This window comes from Bos indicus x Bos taurus, chromosome 14 (assembly GCF_003369695.1).
Source record: "Bos indicus x Bos taurus breed Angus x Brahman F1 hybrid chromosome 14, Bos_hybrid_MaternalHap_v2.0, whole genome shotgun sequence".
Taxonomy (NCBI): domain Eukaryota; kingdom Metazoa; phylum Chordata; class Mammalia; order Artiodactyla; family Bovidae; genus Bos; species Bos indicus x Bos taurus.
Window position 1 is genome coordinate 81518206 of NC_040089.1, and position 15083 is coordinate 81533288.

Below are 15083 nucleotides of genomic sequence, written 5' to 3' on the forward strand. Positions count from 1 at the left end.
AGTCATAAAACAGAGACACTCACTAGTGTAACAAATTCAGTGAAGGGTTTAAAAATGGTCCACATCAAAAAATATTTATCTTAAAAGAGGGTCAAGGAATTTCAAAACCCTCCCGAAGTAAAACCGATAGTCTAGTGCACGCCCACACCCGTCTCCTGCTTCAGCAAGTATCAATTCATCACCAGGCACCCAGCTTGAGGTTAGGCACTTTTGAAATTTTTTAATCTACCAAGGGCATGGATTTGTTTGGTCATTTGAATTTTTAATTATAAAATAAATCCAGACACGAAAAGACAATGCAGTGTGTTAGCTTCCATTGGTTCCTGTCTTATTTTCTTATCCTTTTAGACTTGGGACCTTTCAAGGGCGGGTGAGTAAGCGTGATTTCCTCTGAATTCTCCGGTCCCCAAGGACAGACACTGGCCGTTCCTGGACATCTGGAAGGGACAATAGCTGGGCTTGAAAGCACATGGATGTCAGTGCTGTTGCCCGGGTCCCCAGGCTCGCGCAGTCAGCCACACCGTTCTGCTGGCTGTGTGTTTTAATTAGACTGTTTACTTGGGCTGAGATTTATGACGCTGTTTCTAAATGAGAGCATGTGGTTTCCAGCTCTCTTTGTTCTCTGAGCCCTGCAACCCGCTGCAGTTTTCCACGAGCTGCTTTTTTGAAAAACAATTTCTGCCTTTCTTATCTGATGGACGGTAATTTCGTAGGGATTATTAGCACCCTGCGCTCTTAGCGTTTGTTCTCCTGGAGCTAGAAGAGGAAATTGTCAGGTGGCACTTTCAGCAGCTGGTTCGCTGGCCCCGAATAGAATATTACAAAATCACCTTGATTCTAAGGCCTGTGAACCAGCTGGCTGAAATGAATGATGGGAAGGTGGCTTTTGTATTTAAATTCTCCAGCCGGTGGCATAGAAAATGCAGTTAAAACAGAGATTCTTCTTCCCAGGAGTTCAATGTGGATTGATTTGGACTCTTCTTCAGAAGACTCTTCTGCCCCATGCATCTCAAGGCTCAGGGTGTGATTTTTCCCATCAGTGAGGCTCTGTGCCCTGCCGTGTACTAGGCACTGGAATTAACAAAACAAATCAGCAGCTCTCCCCTAGCATCCCTCACTCCCTCTGACTGTAACACAGTGGGATGAGTGCTTTACTAGTGGGCGAGCAGAGGAGGGAAGCTCGTTTTCTGGTTTGGGGTGGCCGGGGAAATGTTCCCAGGGGAGGTGCTTTTAAGCCGAAGAGCAAGTAGAAATTTTTTAGCTATTACAGGCAGGAGGAGGGGGTGTTTTAAGCTGAGGGATGTCTGTCTTGAGAGTAGATAGAGTCCAGGATGTCCAGACGGTGGGACGGGCACGCCGGTGCGCGGGGCACAGAGACGGTGAGGAAGCTTGGGAGGGCCGCGCTCACCGCAGGCCTCCTGGGCCGGGCGGGTGCAGGCCTCGTGGAACCGGAGCCGAGACTCCTGCAGCCGCCGGAAGGGGCTGACTCTGTTCCGGTTACCATCAGAGCGCGTGCAGCTTGGAGGAAGAACCGAAAGGCCCGAAGGAACCGCGGGGCCGGGTCGGGGCCTCTGGCCGCCTCTCCCCGCGCCCTCCCGGAGCTGGCCTGCGCCCCGCCTTCCCTGGTTGCCCGGTTCCTCAGGGTCGACCCTGAGGATGTTTAACCTGTGTTCTAAACACTTCATTGTTGGCTTGGCCAGAAAAGTTCACTTGGGTTTTTCCGTAGCATCCTATGGAGGAATCCAAACGAACGTTTCGGTCGATCCGGTGGATGGTCCCGGGACGTGGGGGCTCTGCGCCGGGAGCCGCCGGAAGACCAGGGTCGTCCGGGCCGAACCGGGACCTCCTCACTGCTCGGTTTTCCGCACTGGCTCCCGGGTGGGCTCCGCCTCGAAGGAAGGCTCCTAGCACAGATAAGGCTCGAAACCGTTGCCCCTGTTCCCGTGATGGACGCAGCCGTCCTGCTGGGCTTGGCCGACGGCTGTCCCTTGAGTGGGGAGCATCCTGTGGCCCTGGTCCCTTCGCCAAGCAGCCGGTGGGCGCGGGGACCCCCTAAGTCAGGGACTCTCAGCCAGGCTCCGCCCCGGGCGGGGAAGGCCAGCTCGGGGGTCTGCACGCTGCCCGGGGTGGCCGGGGTGCTGGAGGCGTTCTGCAGCAGCAGGGGCTGTGGGCCTGGCACACAGGGTGACCGGCGTGTTTGCAAGGGCGGCTCAGCATCTCACCGAGTCTTCCTGGAGAATGCCATCCCAGAGAGGCTCTAGTGTGCAGAATTTCTCTCTTCCCACAAGAAAAATATTCCCAGTTTGAAATATTGCCTCCTCTACCCACTTCTTGGGGATCATGCATATTCGTGTATTAAACGTTGTGGAAATTTGTAAGCAGTAAACTGAGTTCAAAGAAATGGAAATGCTTTTTCAAAAAAACAAAAAAAACACGCAAGGGAATCCCCTGGCCGTCCAGTGGTTAAACTCCAGGCTTTCACTGCCGAGTCCCTAGTCAGGGAACTAAGCTCCCACAAGCCACAGAGAATAACCAGAAAAACCACACACACACCAGCACAACAGGCATTAAAACTTTGGAAGTGGATTGCCCCAGGAGTGAAACCATGAAAGTTGCTTTTTTTTAAAGATAAATTCCATAATATTAGATGTTCACAAAGTCGTGGGGTGAGAACCCCCACTTTTTTTAGTGAGAAGCTTCCCTATGTTTTAGAAAAGGGGGTCATTTCTGTTAGTGCCCCTGTATCCTTATTTGTTCACCAGATATTTATGAAGTACTCGTGGTGCCAGGCACAGCACTTGGTTATTTACAGTATGAAAATTCTTATCTCTTTATTGGGCTGGTTTTTCTGGAATTTTTCATGCTTATGTTTAGAATTCTGTATTTCTATCAAAGAGAAACAGACAGTAACAGTTATTGAACATTTTTAACCCCGATAACATGTCTGAAAAGATCGAGTTCTAGGCTGCCGCCGAGATCCGAAGTTCTTTCCCCTCGATATTTCTGCTCGGTTTCCTAGACGTGGAAATACACCAGGCCCTGGTGGGCTGCTAGGGTGGTGACCAGAGCTGCTTTGTACTGCACAGTGTGAGGTTCAGAGGGAGGCAGGCCTGCTCCAGAATTAGCACCAAGCTCAGTGCCGAAGGCATCGTAACCGAAAGGCTCTGTTCTGTAGTATTTAAAGATAAATATGACCTAACACTTTTTAAGTTGGAAAGTTTACAGGAGCCGAAACTTGTCTCTTGGCTCATAACATATTCTTTCCTCCTCCACCAAATTATATAGCAGCTTATTCCACATTTCAGTTTCTAAATAAATTGGTCCTCATTATTCTTAGATTCCTGACAGACATCTCGTCTAAGAATTACTGTTTTGCATTCTGCCACTTTGAGCATGTTAAACAAATTACTCAGTGTCATTGTCACTGAATTAATTAGAACGATTCACGTGATGACTTTAGCACACCAATGTGAACGTGCTTTTTTTTTTTTTTAATTAAGGCTTGTTTACGTATTATTAATACTTAGATTTGTGGCTTTAACATTAGCAGCCTCTGGGAGCTGTCATGAGGATTAATGCCAGTGAAGCAGTCAGAGCTGCATGGCTTTTAGTAAGGGCTCGAATGCTGTCTTGATCCTTATTAACCAGCTTTGTGATCGTGTGAGGAGATAATCAGTGTGGTTGCCGTTATCCTGGTTTTACCAGCAAGGATGCTGATGCTCACAAATTTAGTCGTCTGGAATTACTGGCCATCAGGATGAGAGCCAAGTGCTATATTCCTGACTGTCCTCATAATTAACATTTTGGGGTTTAGTATTTCAACATGTGAATTTGTGGAGAATGAAAGCATTCAGGCCACAGCAGTTAAGTCACTCGTGAAAATGCTTAGTACAGTGCTGAGCACATAGTAGGAACTCCACTGAAAGGGTTCTTTTCGGGACCTTGCTGGTGGTCCGCTGGTTGAGTCTGCCCTGCTGTGCAGGGGACGTGGGTTTGATCCCTGGTCAGGGGGCTAAGCTCCCATGAGGCGCTGAGCAGCTCAGCCTGCGTGCCATGGTGAAGATGGTGCGTTCTGCAGCTAAATCCCGATGCAGCCAGATAGATAGATAAATACTCAATAGAATAAATGGTTCTTTTCTCTCCGTGCACTTTGTACCTTTTAGGACTCTCATCTCTCTTCTCTCCCTGCCCCCCTGTCGACACCCCAGCTGAGCCCTTCATCCCCAGACTTCTCAGGAGCCTCCATCTTCAGCAGTGGGTAACTGTCTTCACTCAAGCTGCCACAGCCAAGAATCACCGACTGGGTGGCTTAAACATCAGCAATTCACTGTCTTATAGCTCTCAGAGCTAACAACCTGAGATCACAGTGCTGGTGGGGCTGGTCCTCCTGAGGCCTCTCTCCTTGGTCTGTAGATGGCTGCCCTCTCTCTGTGTCCTCACTGGCCCTCATCTGAGATCACAGTGCTGGTGGTGCCAGTCCTCCTGAGGCCTTTCTCCTTGGTGTGTAGACGGCCGCCCTCTCCTGCGTCCTCACTGGTCCTCATCTGAGATCATGAGGCTGGTGGGGCTGGTCCTCCTGAGGCCCCTCTCCTCGGTCTGTAGACGGCCGCCCTCTCTCTGCGTCCTCACTGGTCCTCATCTGATCACAGTGCTGGTGGGGCTGGTCCTCCTGAGGCCTCTCTCCTTGGTCTGTAGATGGCTGCCTTCTCTCTGCGTCCTCACTGGCCCTCCGATCTGAGATCATGGTGCTGGTGGGGCTGGTCCTGCTGAGGCCCCTCTCCTTGGTCTGCAGACGGCTGCCCTTTCTCTGGGTCCTCACTGGCCCTCGGATCTAAGATCACGGTGCTGGTGGGGCTGGTCCTCCTGAGGCCTCTCTCCTTGGTGTGTAGACGGCAGCCCTCTCCTGCGTCCTCAGTGGCCCTCCCTTTCAGCCTGTCTGTGTCCTGATCCCCACTTCTTAAAGGGAAACTACTCCTGTTAGTCCAGGGCCTGCCCTAGTGACCTCATTTGCTTGTAATTACCTTTTAAAAGACCCTGCCTCCAAATGCATTCACATTCTGAAGTACCAGGGATTACAGCCTCAATGTATGAATTTTAGGGGAGCTCAGCTCAGCCTATGACAGTGGTGTAGCAAGGAAGAGCATCTTGGGTCATAGCTCCAGCCCAGAACGTTCCCAACTCAGAGTCACAACCCTTGGAATATCAAAACCCATTAAATTCCCTTTAGTGCACTCCAGCAGGCTCAGTGGGTAAAGAATCTGCCTGCAATGCAGGAGACACAGGAGACCTGGGTTCAGTTCCTGGGTTGGGAAGATCCTCTGGAGGAAGGCATGGCTACCCACTCCAGTATTCTTGCCTGGAGAATCCTCATGGACAGAGGAGCCTGTTGGGCTATAGTCCATAAGGTTGCAAAGAGTGGACTTGACTGAAGCGAGTGAGCACACACATTAAAAAAAAAAAGGCAGGAGCAGAACCTAGTTCCTTTCTTCAGGAATGGGAGGGGTGGGACCTGTTCTGTGTTGGGTGCTGTACTGAGTTGCTGGTGCTTAACAGACATTGTGGCCCCAAATCTCAGCATCACCGAGGATAGGATCAGTGCAGTTGCCGCCATCTGACAGAGGAAGAGAGACGTCCACCCGGTTTCTGTGTGGTTACTCAGTCAACCCCATTTCTCGGCAGTATTGAGATAATGAAGTGAGACGCATGGGAGTCACATGCTTCCAGGCTCCTCTGTCCATGGGACTTTCCAGGCAAGAACACTGGAGTGGGTTGCCATGTCCTTCTCCAGGGGGTCTTCCGACGCAGGGCTTGAACCCGGGCCTCCTGCGGCTCCTGCATTTGCACCACTTGCCCCAGCCGGGAAGCCCTGGTCTGTGTAAAGAGCCTCACAAGGGGCTTAGTTGTTGCCCCCAGGAAGGCAAGACCAGCAAGGGCAGGCATCATCGTGCGTTTTCCGACTTCAGTCACTACTGCTCGGAAGTACCTGATGGGCAGGTTGGGTCGACGCTCATTTGTGTTTGCTGTGTGATGGAGTGAATCCAGAGGGCATGGATTCGTAGCAGTCTGTGAAGAGGAGGTACTTGGTTTCTGCAGGTTTCTAGAAGTTTCTTGGTTGGTTGCAACCGTAAGCTCCCCCCTCCTCCCCCAGTGGAGAGCAAGTGAGGGAGGGATAGGGTGAGAATGCTCTCTGGACTGACGCGGAGCTCTGTGTTGTCAGAGCTTGGGTCTGCCTCCCCTCTGTGTGTCACTCTGGATCTGCAGGTTGGGGTCACTTTCTGCAGCCTCTGCTCTGACCGGAGGGAAATGGCCCGCTGACATAAAGGTATTTGGATGGCGCTCTGATGCGTCCTGGGCTTGAATTTCGTTACTGCTCTCTGGGACTGAGTCAGTGATGCGTGTTGTCATCAGAATTCCTAAAATGATTGCCAACTTTTCTTTCCAGGCTCAGGCTGCATGAAGAAAAGGTGATTAAAGATAGGCGACATCATCTTAAAACCTACCCAAACTGTTTCGTCGCAAAAGAACTGATTGACTGGCTGATTGAACACAAGGAGGCGTCTGACAGAGAGACAGCAATTAAGCTCATGCAGAAGCTGGCGGACCGGGGCATCATCCACCACGGTGAGTGAGGCGGCCACAGGGGTGTTTTTGGCCACACGCTGTAGGGGGTGGGATCTCGGTTCCCCAAGCAGGGATTGAACCTGTGTCCCTGCCCGGGAGTGCAGCCTCTTAACTGCAGGACCTCCAGGGAAGCCCCGAATCTTCTGTTTCAGGTACGAGCCCACCCATTTAAGAAATAGAGCATCTCACTTTGCCCCTTGGGCACCTCTGCCCAGCTACATTCCCTTCCTTCTTCCAAGAGGCATCCGGGTTTATTTCTGTGGACTTCTTGATACTTTTCCATCTCTGTGTATGCATCTCTTAGCAATGCAACATGTTGTTTTAAATCACGATAGACTCTGCCTTTGCAGTGTGGTCCGCGCCCTGTTTGTGGGCTTCTCTCACGCTGGTGGTGTGTCTTGTTTGCGCCTTGTCACTGCAGTGGGTACCGTGTACCGTTTGGCCATCGTACCTTCATCCACTCTACTGACGGACGTTTGGGCTGTGTCCAAGCTTTGCTGTTACTCTGTGTTTCAGTGGCTGTTCCTGACCGTATCCCTCTGAAACGTCTAACCCTGGCCAAGACCTTTCACGCGCTGCTGCTCTCTTGGGCTGAAATGCCCACCATCTCCGTTCGCTCATTTTCTGCTCTCCTTCAGGTCTCCACTTGCAGGCAGACTCTGCAGAGAGGCGTCCCTCCCCACCGTGGAGCACCCCACATCTGGGTGTGCCTTTGACGTCTCCTCAGCTCTTTCGTAGCCGCATCGCCTCATGTTTCAATTACATATGGACCTGTCTCTATCTCGCTGGCTTTCACATTCTTGCAGGCTGATGCCTACCCTGCTATCATGCTCAAGAAGAGTTTGTGGAAAGAAGGATGAGTTGAGTTTTGTGACTCTCTTAACAAATGATGATGATGATAGCTCATAAAACTGAGTGCTTTTCTGTATCAGGGACTGGGCTAAATACATGTATTAAATTGTCAAGTGGTACGCTTGAGAAGTTAGGTAATAAAACAAATCTTAATTAGCATCTCCCTTCATCTGAGTGAGTTATAAGAGGTTTTTTTTTTTCCTTACTTGACTCTCTCTTATATTGTCTTTCAGTTTGTGATGAGCATAAGGAATTCAAGGACGTCAAACTCTTCTACCGCTTTAGAAAGGATGACGGCACCTTCCCCCTGGACAACGAAGTGAAGGCCTTCGTGAGGGGACAGAGGCTGTATGAGAAGTAGGTTGCACGTGGACTCCTCTGCTTGAAGCTTGTAGGGCTCTTTCCGTCTTTTATCATTTTGACTTCAGCCCGGCTCTCCCATGTGGGGTGGTTGCATAACTCTTCCTTTTAATATGAGAAAACTCTGTCCCTCACTTGCTTTTCTGTTTGCCAGAAATTGAGTCGATTTCATAAGATTCTTAATAAGGAATTTATTTCAATAGCATCTTCTATATTTAGGTCGATTTAACAAAATCCAAAAGTGAAAGCAGAAGGTTGGGCCTTGGTTTTGCCATCCAGCGATGTGGTTGCCTGCTCTCTCTCAAGGGTTAGCGTGTGACTCAGAAGCACAGACTTGTAAACGGCTAGAGAAGCATTGTCAAGTACGGGGGATGTCCAAGCTCAGGTCAAGAGATGAGTAGTGAGAGAACTGCAGAACGCAGAGCGGCGAAGAGGAAGGGCCTTGCAGCTCTTTGGAGGAGAGGACTGTGCTGTGGCCCCGGAGCATTTGTTGGTGGATCTTGACCCTCCCAGGGCTTTGTCTCTGAGCTGAGCTGCTGTTTCTGTGGTTCCGTTCCCAGCTTACCTTCCTTGTTTTTTTTTCCAGGGCAACCTTCAGAGAAAGGAATGAAGGGGCCGCGGCACCCTTTCCTTGACTCTGACTGCCTTTCCCAACACGCACTCATGACATGAAAGAGCCTCCTCTGTAACTGGGTGGGTGCGTGGGGCTGAGGCACCTGGGTGGTCCGGTTAAGTACCGTGATGGTTAGGAGCCGGGCCAGGTTCGAGTTCTAACCGTGGGACCTTCGCCTTCTGAGCCTCGGCGTCCTCCTTTCCAACACGGAAGTGGGTGATGGCGCTGTTCAGCGCTGCTGTGGGCACTCGAAGAATCGTTTGTGTCAAGTCCTTAAGGACTTGGCTCGGAGCCTCTCGCATTGGTCAGGTCCCGTGGAGGATAGCCGTCTCAGACGCTGACCTGACGTGGCGGCCGCCCTGGAGCCCGTCTCTCCCCTGGTCTGCCCCTGCCGTGGTCTGCTCGCCTCTCCTCCTGCGGCTGGGCTGTGCGGACGCGTCCTGCCCCGTCGGTGCTACTTCTCCTGGTTCCCTGGCGCCTGCTCTGTGTCCCCAGGTGTAGGAAACCCTGCTCTCCTGCCCCGTGTGGCCGTGAGCGGGAGGCTCCGTCAGCACCTCTGTCTGCACACTGGAGTGTGTGTGTGTGTCACTGCCGCTTAGTTCCTTTTGGAAACTTCTAGTGGGTGTTAGCATTTAGGCTGCCCTGCCTCCACTGAAACTGTTAGGATTTGATGTTGTCAAAAGCATCCATGTCGGGAGTTCCCTGGTGGCCTCGTGGTTGGGATTCTGGGCTCTTCCTGCCGTGGCCAGGTTCAGTCCCTGGCTCGGGACTGAGATCCTGCAAAAAAATATATACATCATTTCCATGGAAGGACTCCAGGCGATTCTGTAACACTTTTCTAGCTATAGATTATCTCCTGGGACCTGGGTAGTCACCTTCTGGGAGCCGGGGTTAGCAACAGTTGAAACGTCTGACAGAATTTTTCTTACTAGTGGGATGGGTGTGATGAGAAGAGTTGAAGAAAGCTGTTCATCGCGTCCAGAAAACGCTCGCCCAGCCCCAGCCTCTGCTGCTTCCTTCTTACGTCCTCTCACCAGTCGCACTAAACCGTGTGTCTCTGGGCCGTCCAGGTCTCTCTGCTGCCTCTGGGCACTTACTAATTCATGAATTAGTCCACAAATACTCAGTGAGCCCTCCCCACTTGGCAGGCACAGTTACGGCCCCTGGAAACGTGCCGCGGATCAAAGGCGGACAAAGGCCCTGCCTCTGCGGAGCTTGTAGGCTGGTGGAAGGGGCAGGCGTTGAAGGGGTAACAGGTGAAGATGAGTGCAGTTTCGTACAGGGTTCCCAGTGACAGAGAGAGACCCTTCCTGAGGGCGGTGAGGCGCGTTAGGGGGCACAGGGAAGACATCCCTAAGAGGTGGCGTTGAATGAAGTGTGGATCTGCTGGGACAGCTTCCCGGGTGGAGGGCACAGCAGAGGGGAAGGCCTGGGTGAGAACGCGCTCAGCATATTTCCGGACCGTGAGGAGGCCAGACCGTCCAGGGAGGGGAGAAGGGGTGAGCGGTGGGACGTGGGCCGGGCCAGGCCGCCACGGTGCTGAAGGGTTCCCGTGTGATGGGAGCCCGTTGGAGGGTGGGGCGGCTCCAGTGGGCACTCGGTGTGCTTTTGACTGTGATGTCCCCTTGTCCAGCGGACTCTCGCTGCCAGGCTCAGCCCTCTCTCTCACTCACTCGGACTCCGGGCTTTGTGTTCAGTATGGCCTTTTCTGAGCATCCGTCCATGTCCCCTTAGGATGGACTTAGGTGACGCTCCTGTGTGATTACCCCGTGCAAGGGCTGTGTTAGGCTTTCGCCCTTGCGTGTTCGCAGCATTAGACTAAGACATTAAGCAGAGGAGCTGCTCTATCCTTCTTTCTACTGCCTGCAGTTTCACCTGGCCTCACCGGGCGTAGGTGGTAAGTAATGTGCTAGGGAGGGTGACTAGACTTGACCCTTGGACGAGCTGACCAGTCTTGCTGGACTTTCTGTGTGTGCCGTTGGCTTTCTAACCACAAGTGTTCAGTGCCTCAGTTCCAGGTAAGTTTATTTCCTCAAACTGCTTGTAAAGTGAGCAGCAGGAGAAGCGTTTCATAAGCACTTAACCTGGCAGGACCTAACTGTCACCTTGCAAACCTTGGCTCCTACTTTTCCGTTTGCCAGAATGCGTACGGAGCAAACTCTCAGGCTTTTGGAATTGATAGTTCAGTTTACCTATTTGACCAATTTAGTTTGGTTTTTAATGCATTTTCCTTGTTTCTCTGGCCGTCTTTTTCATGAATCTCAGCATGGATTATTATTTTCTACGTTTTGGATACTTAAAAAGATAACAATAAGAAATCTTGGTTTTGATTATGATCTTATTTTCAAGAATCTTTGTTATTTGAAAACTGACTCTGGGACTTCTCTGGCGGTCCTGCGGTTAAGGCTGCGTGCAGGGGTCGTGGCCAGGAAGCTGACATCCCACAGGCACGGCTCAGCCAACAGCAACCAGAAAACTGACTTTTCCCTCTGTGTTATTTCACTGGAGTCTGTGTTTAGGATATTCGCAATAGTTGGGAAGGAGTCTTGCAAATATATGTTCCTTTAGTTGCTTTCCTTTTCATATAATAATAGATAATATTTGTTGATTGATAGATAGATATCAGATGTCTTGACTAATCTGTTTTATTTAATCATCATAACAAGCCCCTACTTAGATGCTTTCATTGTTCCCATATTATAGATGAGAAGAATGTCACAGGGAGAGGTTAAATCTCTTATCCAAGGTCACCTTATTAGTGAAAAACAAAAGCAGTTGGGTATGAACCCAAGGGTCCAGGGTCCAAACTTATTGTTTCTGCGCTATTAGTGAATCTTCTCTGTTCCGTTCAGTGGAGGGTAAATGAATGGAATCAGTATTTACTTCAAAAATATAACATGGAGTTTGTGAGTATCCGAGTATAGAATTTTCTCTAAAGATTTACTGAAAGTATTCCAGGATTTTAAAGCAGGCATAGGAAAGGAGGAGTAAAATGATTCTCGTTCGTGGTAAATCTCAGCGATGTTCTGTAAATATAATAAAAACAACGACTTCTATTTGTACATTAAGCCTCTCAAAGCATCTGAACCTCCTGCATAGAGGGATAATAGAATAATCGTAATAGCGACGACAGTAATGATAGCATTGCTGTTGTTCAGTCACTCAGTTGTGTCCGACTCTGCAGCTCGGTGGACTGCAGCATGCAGGCTCCCCTATCCTTCTCCATCTCCCGGTGTCTCCTAACTTATATCCCTTGTGTCGATGATGCCATCCAGTCATCTTAACCTGTGTCGTCCCCTTCTCCTCTCATCTTGAATCGTTCCCAGCATCAGTGTCTTTTCCAAAGAGTCGGCTCTTTGCATCAGGTGACCAAAGTTCTGGAGTTTCAGCTTCAGCATCAGTCCTTCCAGTGAATATTCAGGACTGATCTCCTTTAGGATGGACTGGTTGGATCTCCTTGCAGTCCAAGGCACTCTCAAGAGTCTTCTCCAACACCACAGTTCAAAAGCATCAATTCTTTGGTGGTCAGCCTTCTTTATATGCATGTGTGTGCCGTGTGCTCAGCCATGTCTGACTCTCTGCGACCCCATGGACTGTAGCCTGCCAGGCTCCTCTGTCCATGGGATTCTCCAGGCAAGAACACTGGAGTGGGCTGCCATTTCCTTTCCAGGGTCTTTATATGCATAGTAAATAGTAATATAGAATGGGTGGGGCCTTACCTTACTGTCGCAAGAGGAGGGGAGTCTGGACCCAGAGCGGTGGCATCACCTCCGTGTTGCTGCCGCAGCTCTGGGGACAGGAGACGTCAGCTGGGACAGTGGGTCCGCAGCTTCCCTGCCTGCCCCGAGCCCCGAGGACCTGGCCCTGTTATCAGAATTTCCTTTGTGCTCTCCTCTGGCTTGTTTGTTCTGTGTTATTAATAGGCCTTTGTGTGACTTGGGGGTTTCTGGCTGGTTTTGCTGAAATGTGCTGATTTAGGGGCCCTCTGCCTTTCTAACCCCTGGTGCTGTCAAACTCACGGACTTGTGGGTTCAGGTGGACGGGTTGGTTTCAGCATGTGGGGCAGGGCTACCCGAAGTAGGAGCCATCCCTGCTGCCAGCTCGAGGGGGCCTGAGAAAGAGGGCTGTGCCCAGGGGCTGTGACAGATAAGCCATTGGGAGGACTTCATCGCAGCCCTGCGGGCCCCTGCGCTTCAGCAGGCTTCCTCCCACCTTCCTGGGCAGCTGTGGACTGAGGGCGCAGAGACGGGGCACATGTCTCCCTGGGGCGCCTTCTGGCTCCACACTCACCTCTGCACAGACACATGGACACAGAGACACACGGACTCACAGAGTCACAGACACACGGACACACAGACTCACAGACTTGCAGACACACAGACTCGCAGACACACGGACACAGACTCACAGACTCGCAGACACACAGATTCACAGACACACGGACACACAGACAGACAGACACATAGACTCACGGACACAGAGATGCACGGACTCACAGACTCACGGACACACGGACACATGAACACACAGACTCAGAGACACACGGACTCACAGATTCACAGAGACACAGACACACGGACACAGACACACGGACTCACAGATTCACAGACACACAGACACACGGACTCACAGACACATGGACACACAGACTCACGGACACACAGACACATGGACACACAGACTCACAGACACACGGACACACGGGCACAGAGACACACAGACTCACAGATTTACAGACACACAGACTCACGGACACACAGATTCTTGGACTCACAGACTCATAGATACACAGACGCAGAGATGCACAGCGTGGGGACGGATTGCAGGTGTTCCCAAACAGGGCAGTTCTTAGTTTTCAATAACACCTTTGAAAGGAGGAAAAGCGTCAGTACCTTAAAGAAACAGCCCAGAATCTGTATGTTGCCTTCGGCTGGTAGGTGTTTCAAGCGCATGTTCCAAACTACAAGGCAGGACTGTCTTGGACAACGTGGCAACATGATCTGTTTCAGAAAAAAGGGTGAGCTCGGGATAACCAAGTGCTCTGTGTGCTAATAAACAGTCAGCTACACAGAGGATATGAGTTGGGGTACAATTTGCACCATGCTCACTAAGATTAATAGTTAAAACACACATTTTTAAACTAACCTTGATCTCATTTTCAGGTGTAGAAGAGACTTGTTAATTTTATTTTTTTTAATAAATTTTTTTTAAATTTTGGGGTAGAGTTGATTTACCATGGTGTGTGAATTTCAGGTGTACAGCAAAGTGAATCAGCTTCGACATACACATACTCCACTCTTTCTCAGATTCTCTTCCAATGTACAGGCTACTGAGACACACACATACTCCTCTTTCTCAGATTCCTTCCAATGCACAGGCTACTGAGACACACACATACTCCTCTTTCTCAGATTCCTTCCAATGCACAGGCTACTGAGACACACACATACTCCTCTTTCTCAGATTCCTTCCAATACACAGGCTACTATAGAATGTTGAGTCTCGCTCCCTGTGCTGTGCATCGCGTCCCTGTTGATTATCTATATATATTTTGTATATAGTACAGCGTATGTGTTAATCCCAATCTCCTAATTCTGAGACTGCTCAATTTTAATTTAACTCAGTGTTAATATGGAGTTTAACCCACTCTAGATCTGGTTCATAAAGGCATTTGCTTTTCATCCAGAGGGTCTGAGTTTTCTTATTATCGGTTTCTGTCTCCAGTCACCAGTAATCTATTTATTCTGCTTAAGAGGGCACACTGGTTGAAGAATTCCCCACTGCTTCCTTTATATTCTCTATTCCATGGAACTGAAGAGAAATATTAGGGAGAAACTGTACAAAGGGGAAAAGCCCTTTTGTGTGTTTTATCTTATCAGAGGTTTCTCCCCCATGTGCCCCTGAGATTTTTTTTCCTGTTCCCTCCCAGTGGCTGGCACAATAAATATTTGTTGAATGAACAAAGAACTCTACATGCAGTGATTGCTATGAGCTGCTGAACTGGTGCCATGGAAAAGCTAAAGAGAGCTTGCCTTTCATGCTGAGCGACGGGAGTCGGAGGTGTGCCTTGCCTTGCCTCTGTAAAGCTTACAGAGCATCCCGGCCTGTTAACATGCCTGATGCTCTGTACAGCTCTCTGAATTATACCCAGTAGGCACCGTTAATCCCATTGCAGAGATGGACACACGAGCTGAAAGAGGTTCAATGGCTAATATAACGTGAAACACGGAGCTGGAGTTTGTTTTTTTTTTTTTTTTAAGAGACTTCAAGTTTTTGCCTCTGTCTTCTTGCATTTGCTGAATAAAAGCGCTTTCCAAACTGGGATCTTGAGTTCTGCAAATTGATTCAGGTTTTGTGTTCGAAATAGGTCTCGATTGTGTTGCAGACTGTAATACAATTGCTTTCTAATGTGTTAGACGCAGCATTTCACGCTCACTTGTGCTGCCGTAGTTGTTAGTGGTCTCACAGATTCTTGGAGTAAATGTTTCCTTCTTGGATTATTTGAAGGGCATCTGAAAATTTCAGTGTAAATGGATTAAACACTGTTACCTTTTGTAACTGTTTGGTCTGGGTGACAAGGCCTGGTTTTGATGCTGTGTGATGCATGTGGAGAACTGTCGAGAGTCTTGTGATCTTA

The 15083-nt window shown here is 49.8% G+C and overlaps 1 protein-coding gene across 13 annotated transcripts in view; it reads left to right on the forward strand.

The window, feature by feature from the left end:
* Nucleotides 1-15083, forward strand: part of DEPTOR (DEP domain containing MTOR interacting protein) — a 199406-nt gene that overhangs the window by 39014 nt on the left and 145309 nt on the right. For all 13 annotated transcript variants that reach the window (XR_003514531.1, XR_003514532.1, XR_003514533.1 and 10 more), the window contains exons 2-3: nucleotides 6443-6621; nucleotides 7707-7830. Coding sequence is in view for 10 of the 13 variants with exons in the window: in XM_027561689.1 (XP_027417490.1) it covers nucleotides 6443-6621; nucleotides 7707-7830 (303 nt within the window). In the remaining 3 variants the exon portion in view is untranslated. The remainder of the gene's footprint in view (nucleotides 1-6442; nucleotides 6622-7706; nucleotides 7831-15083) is intronic.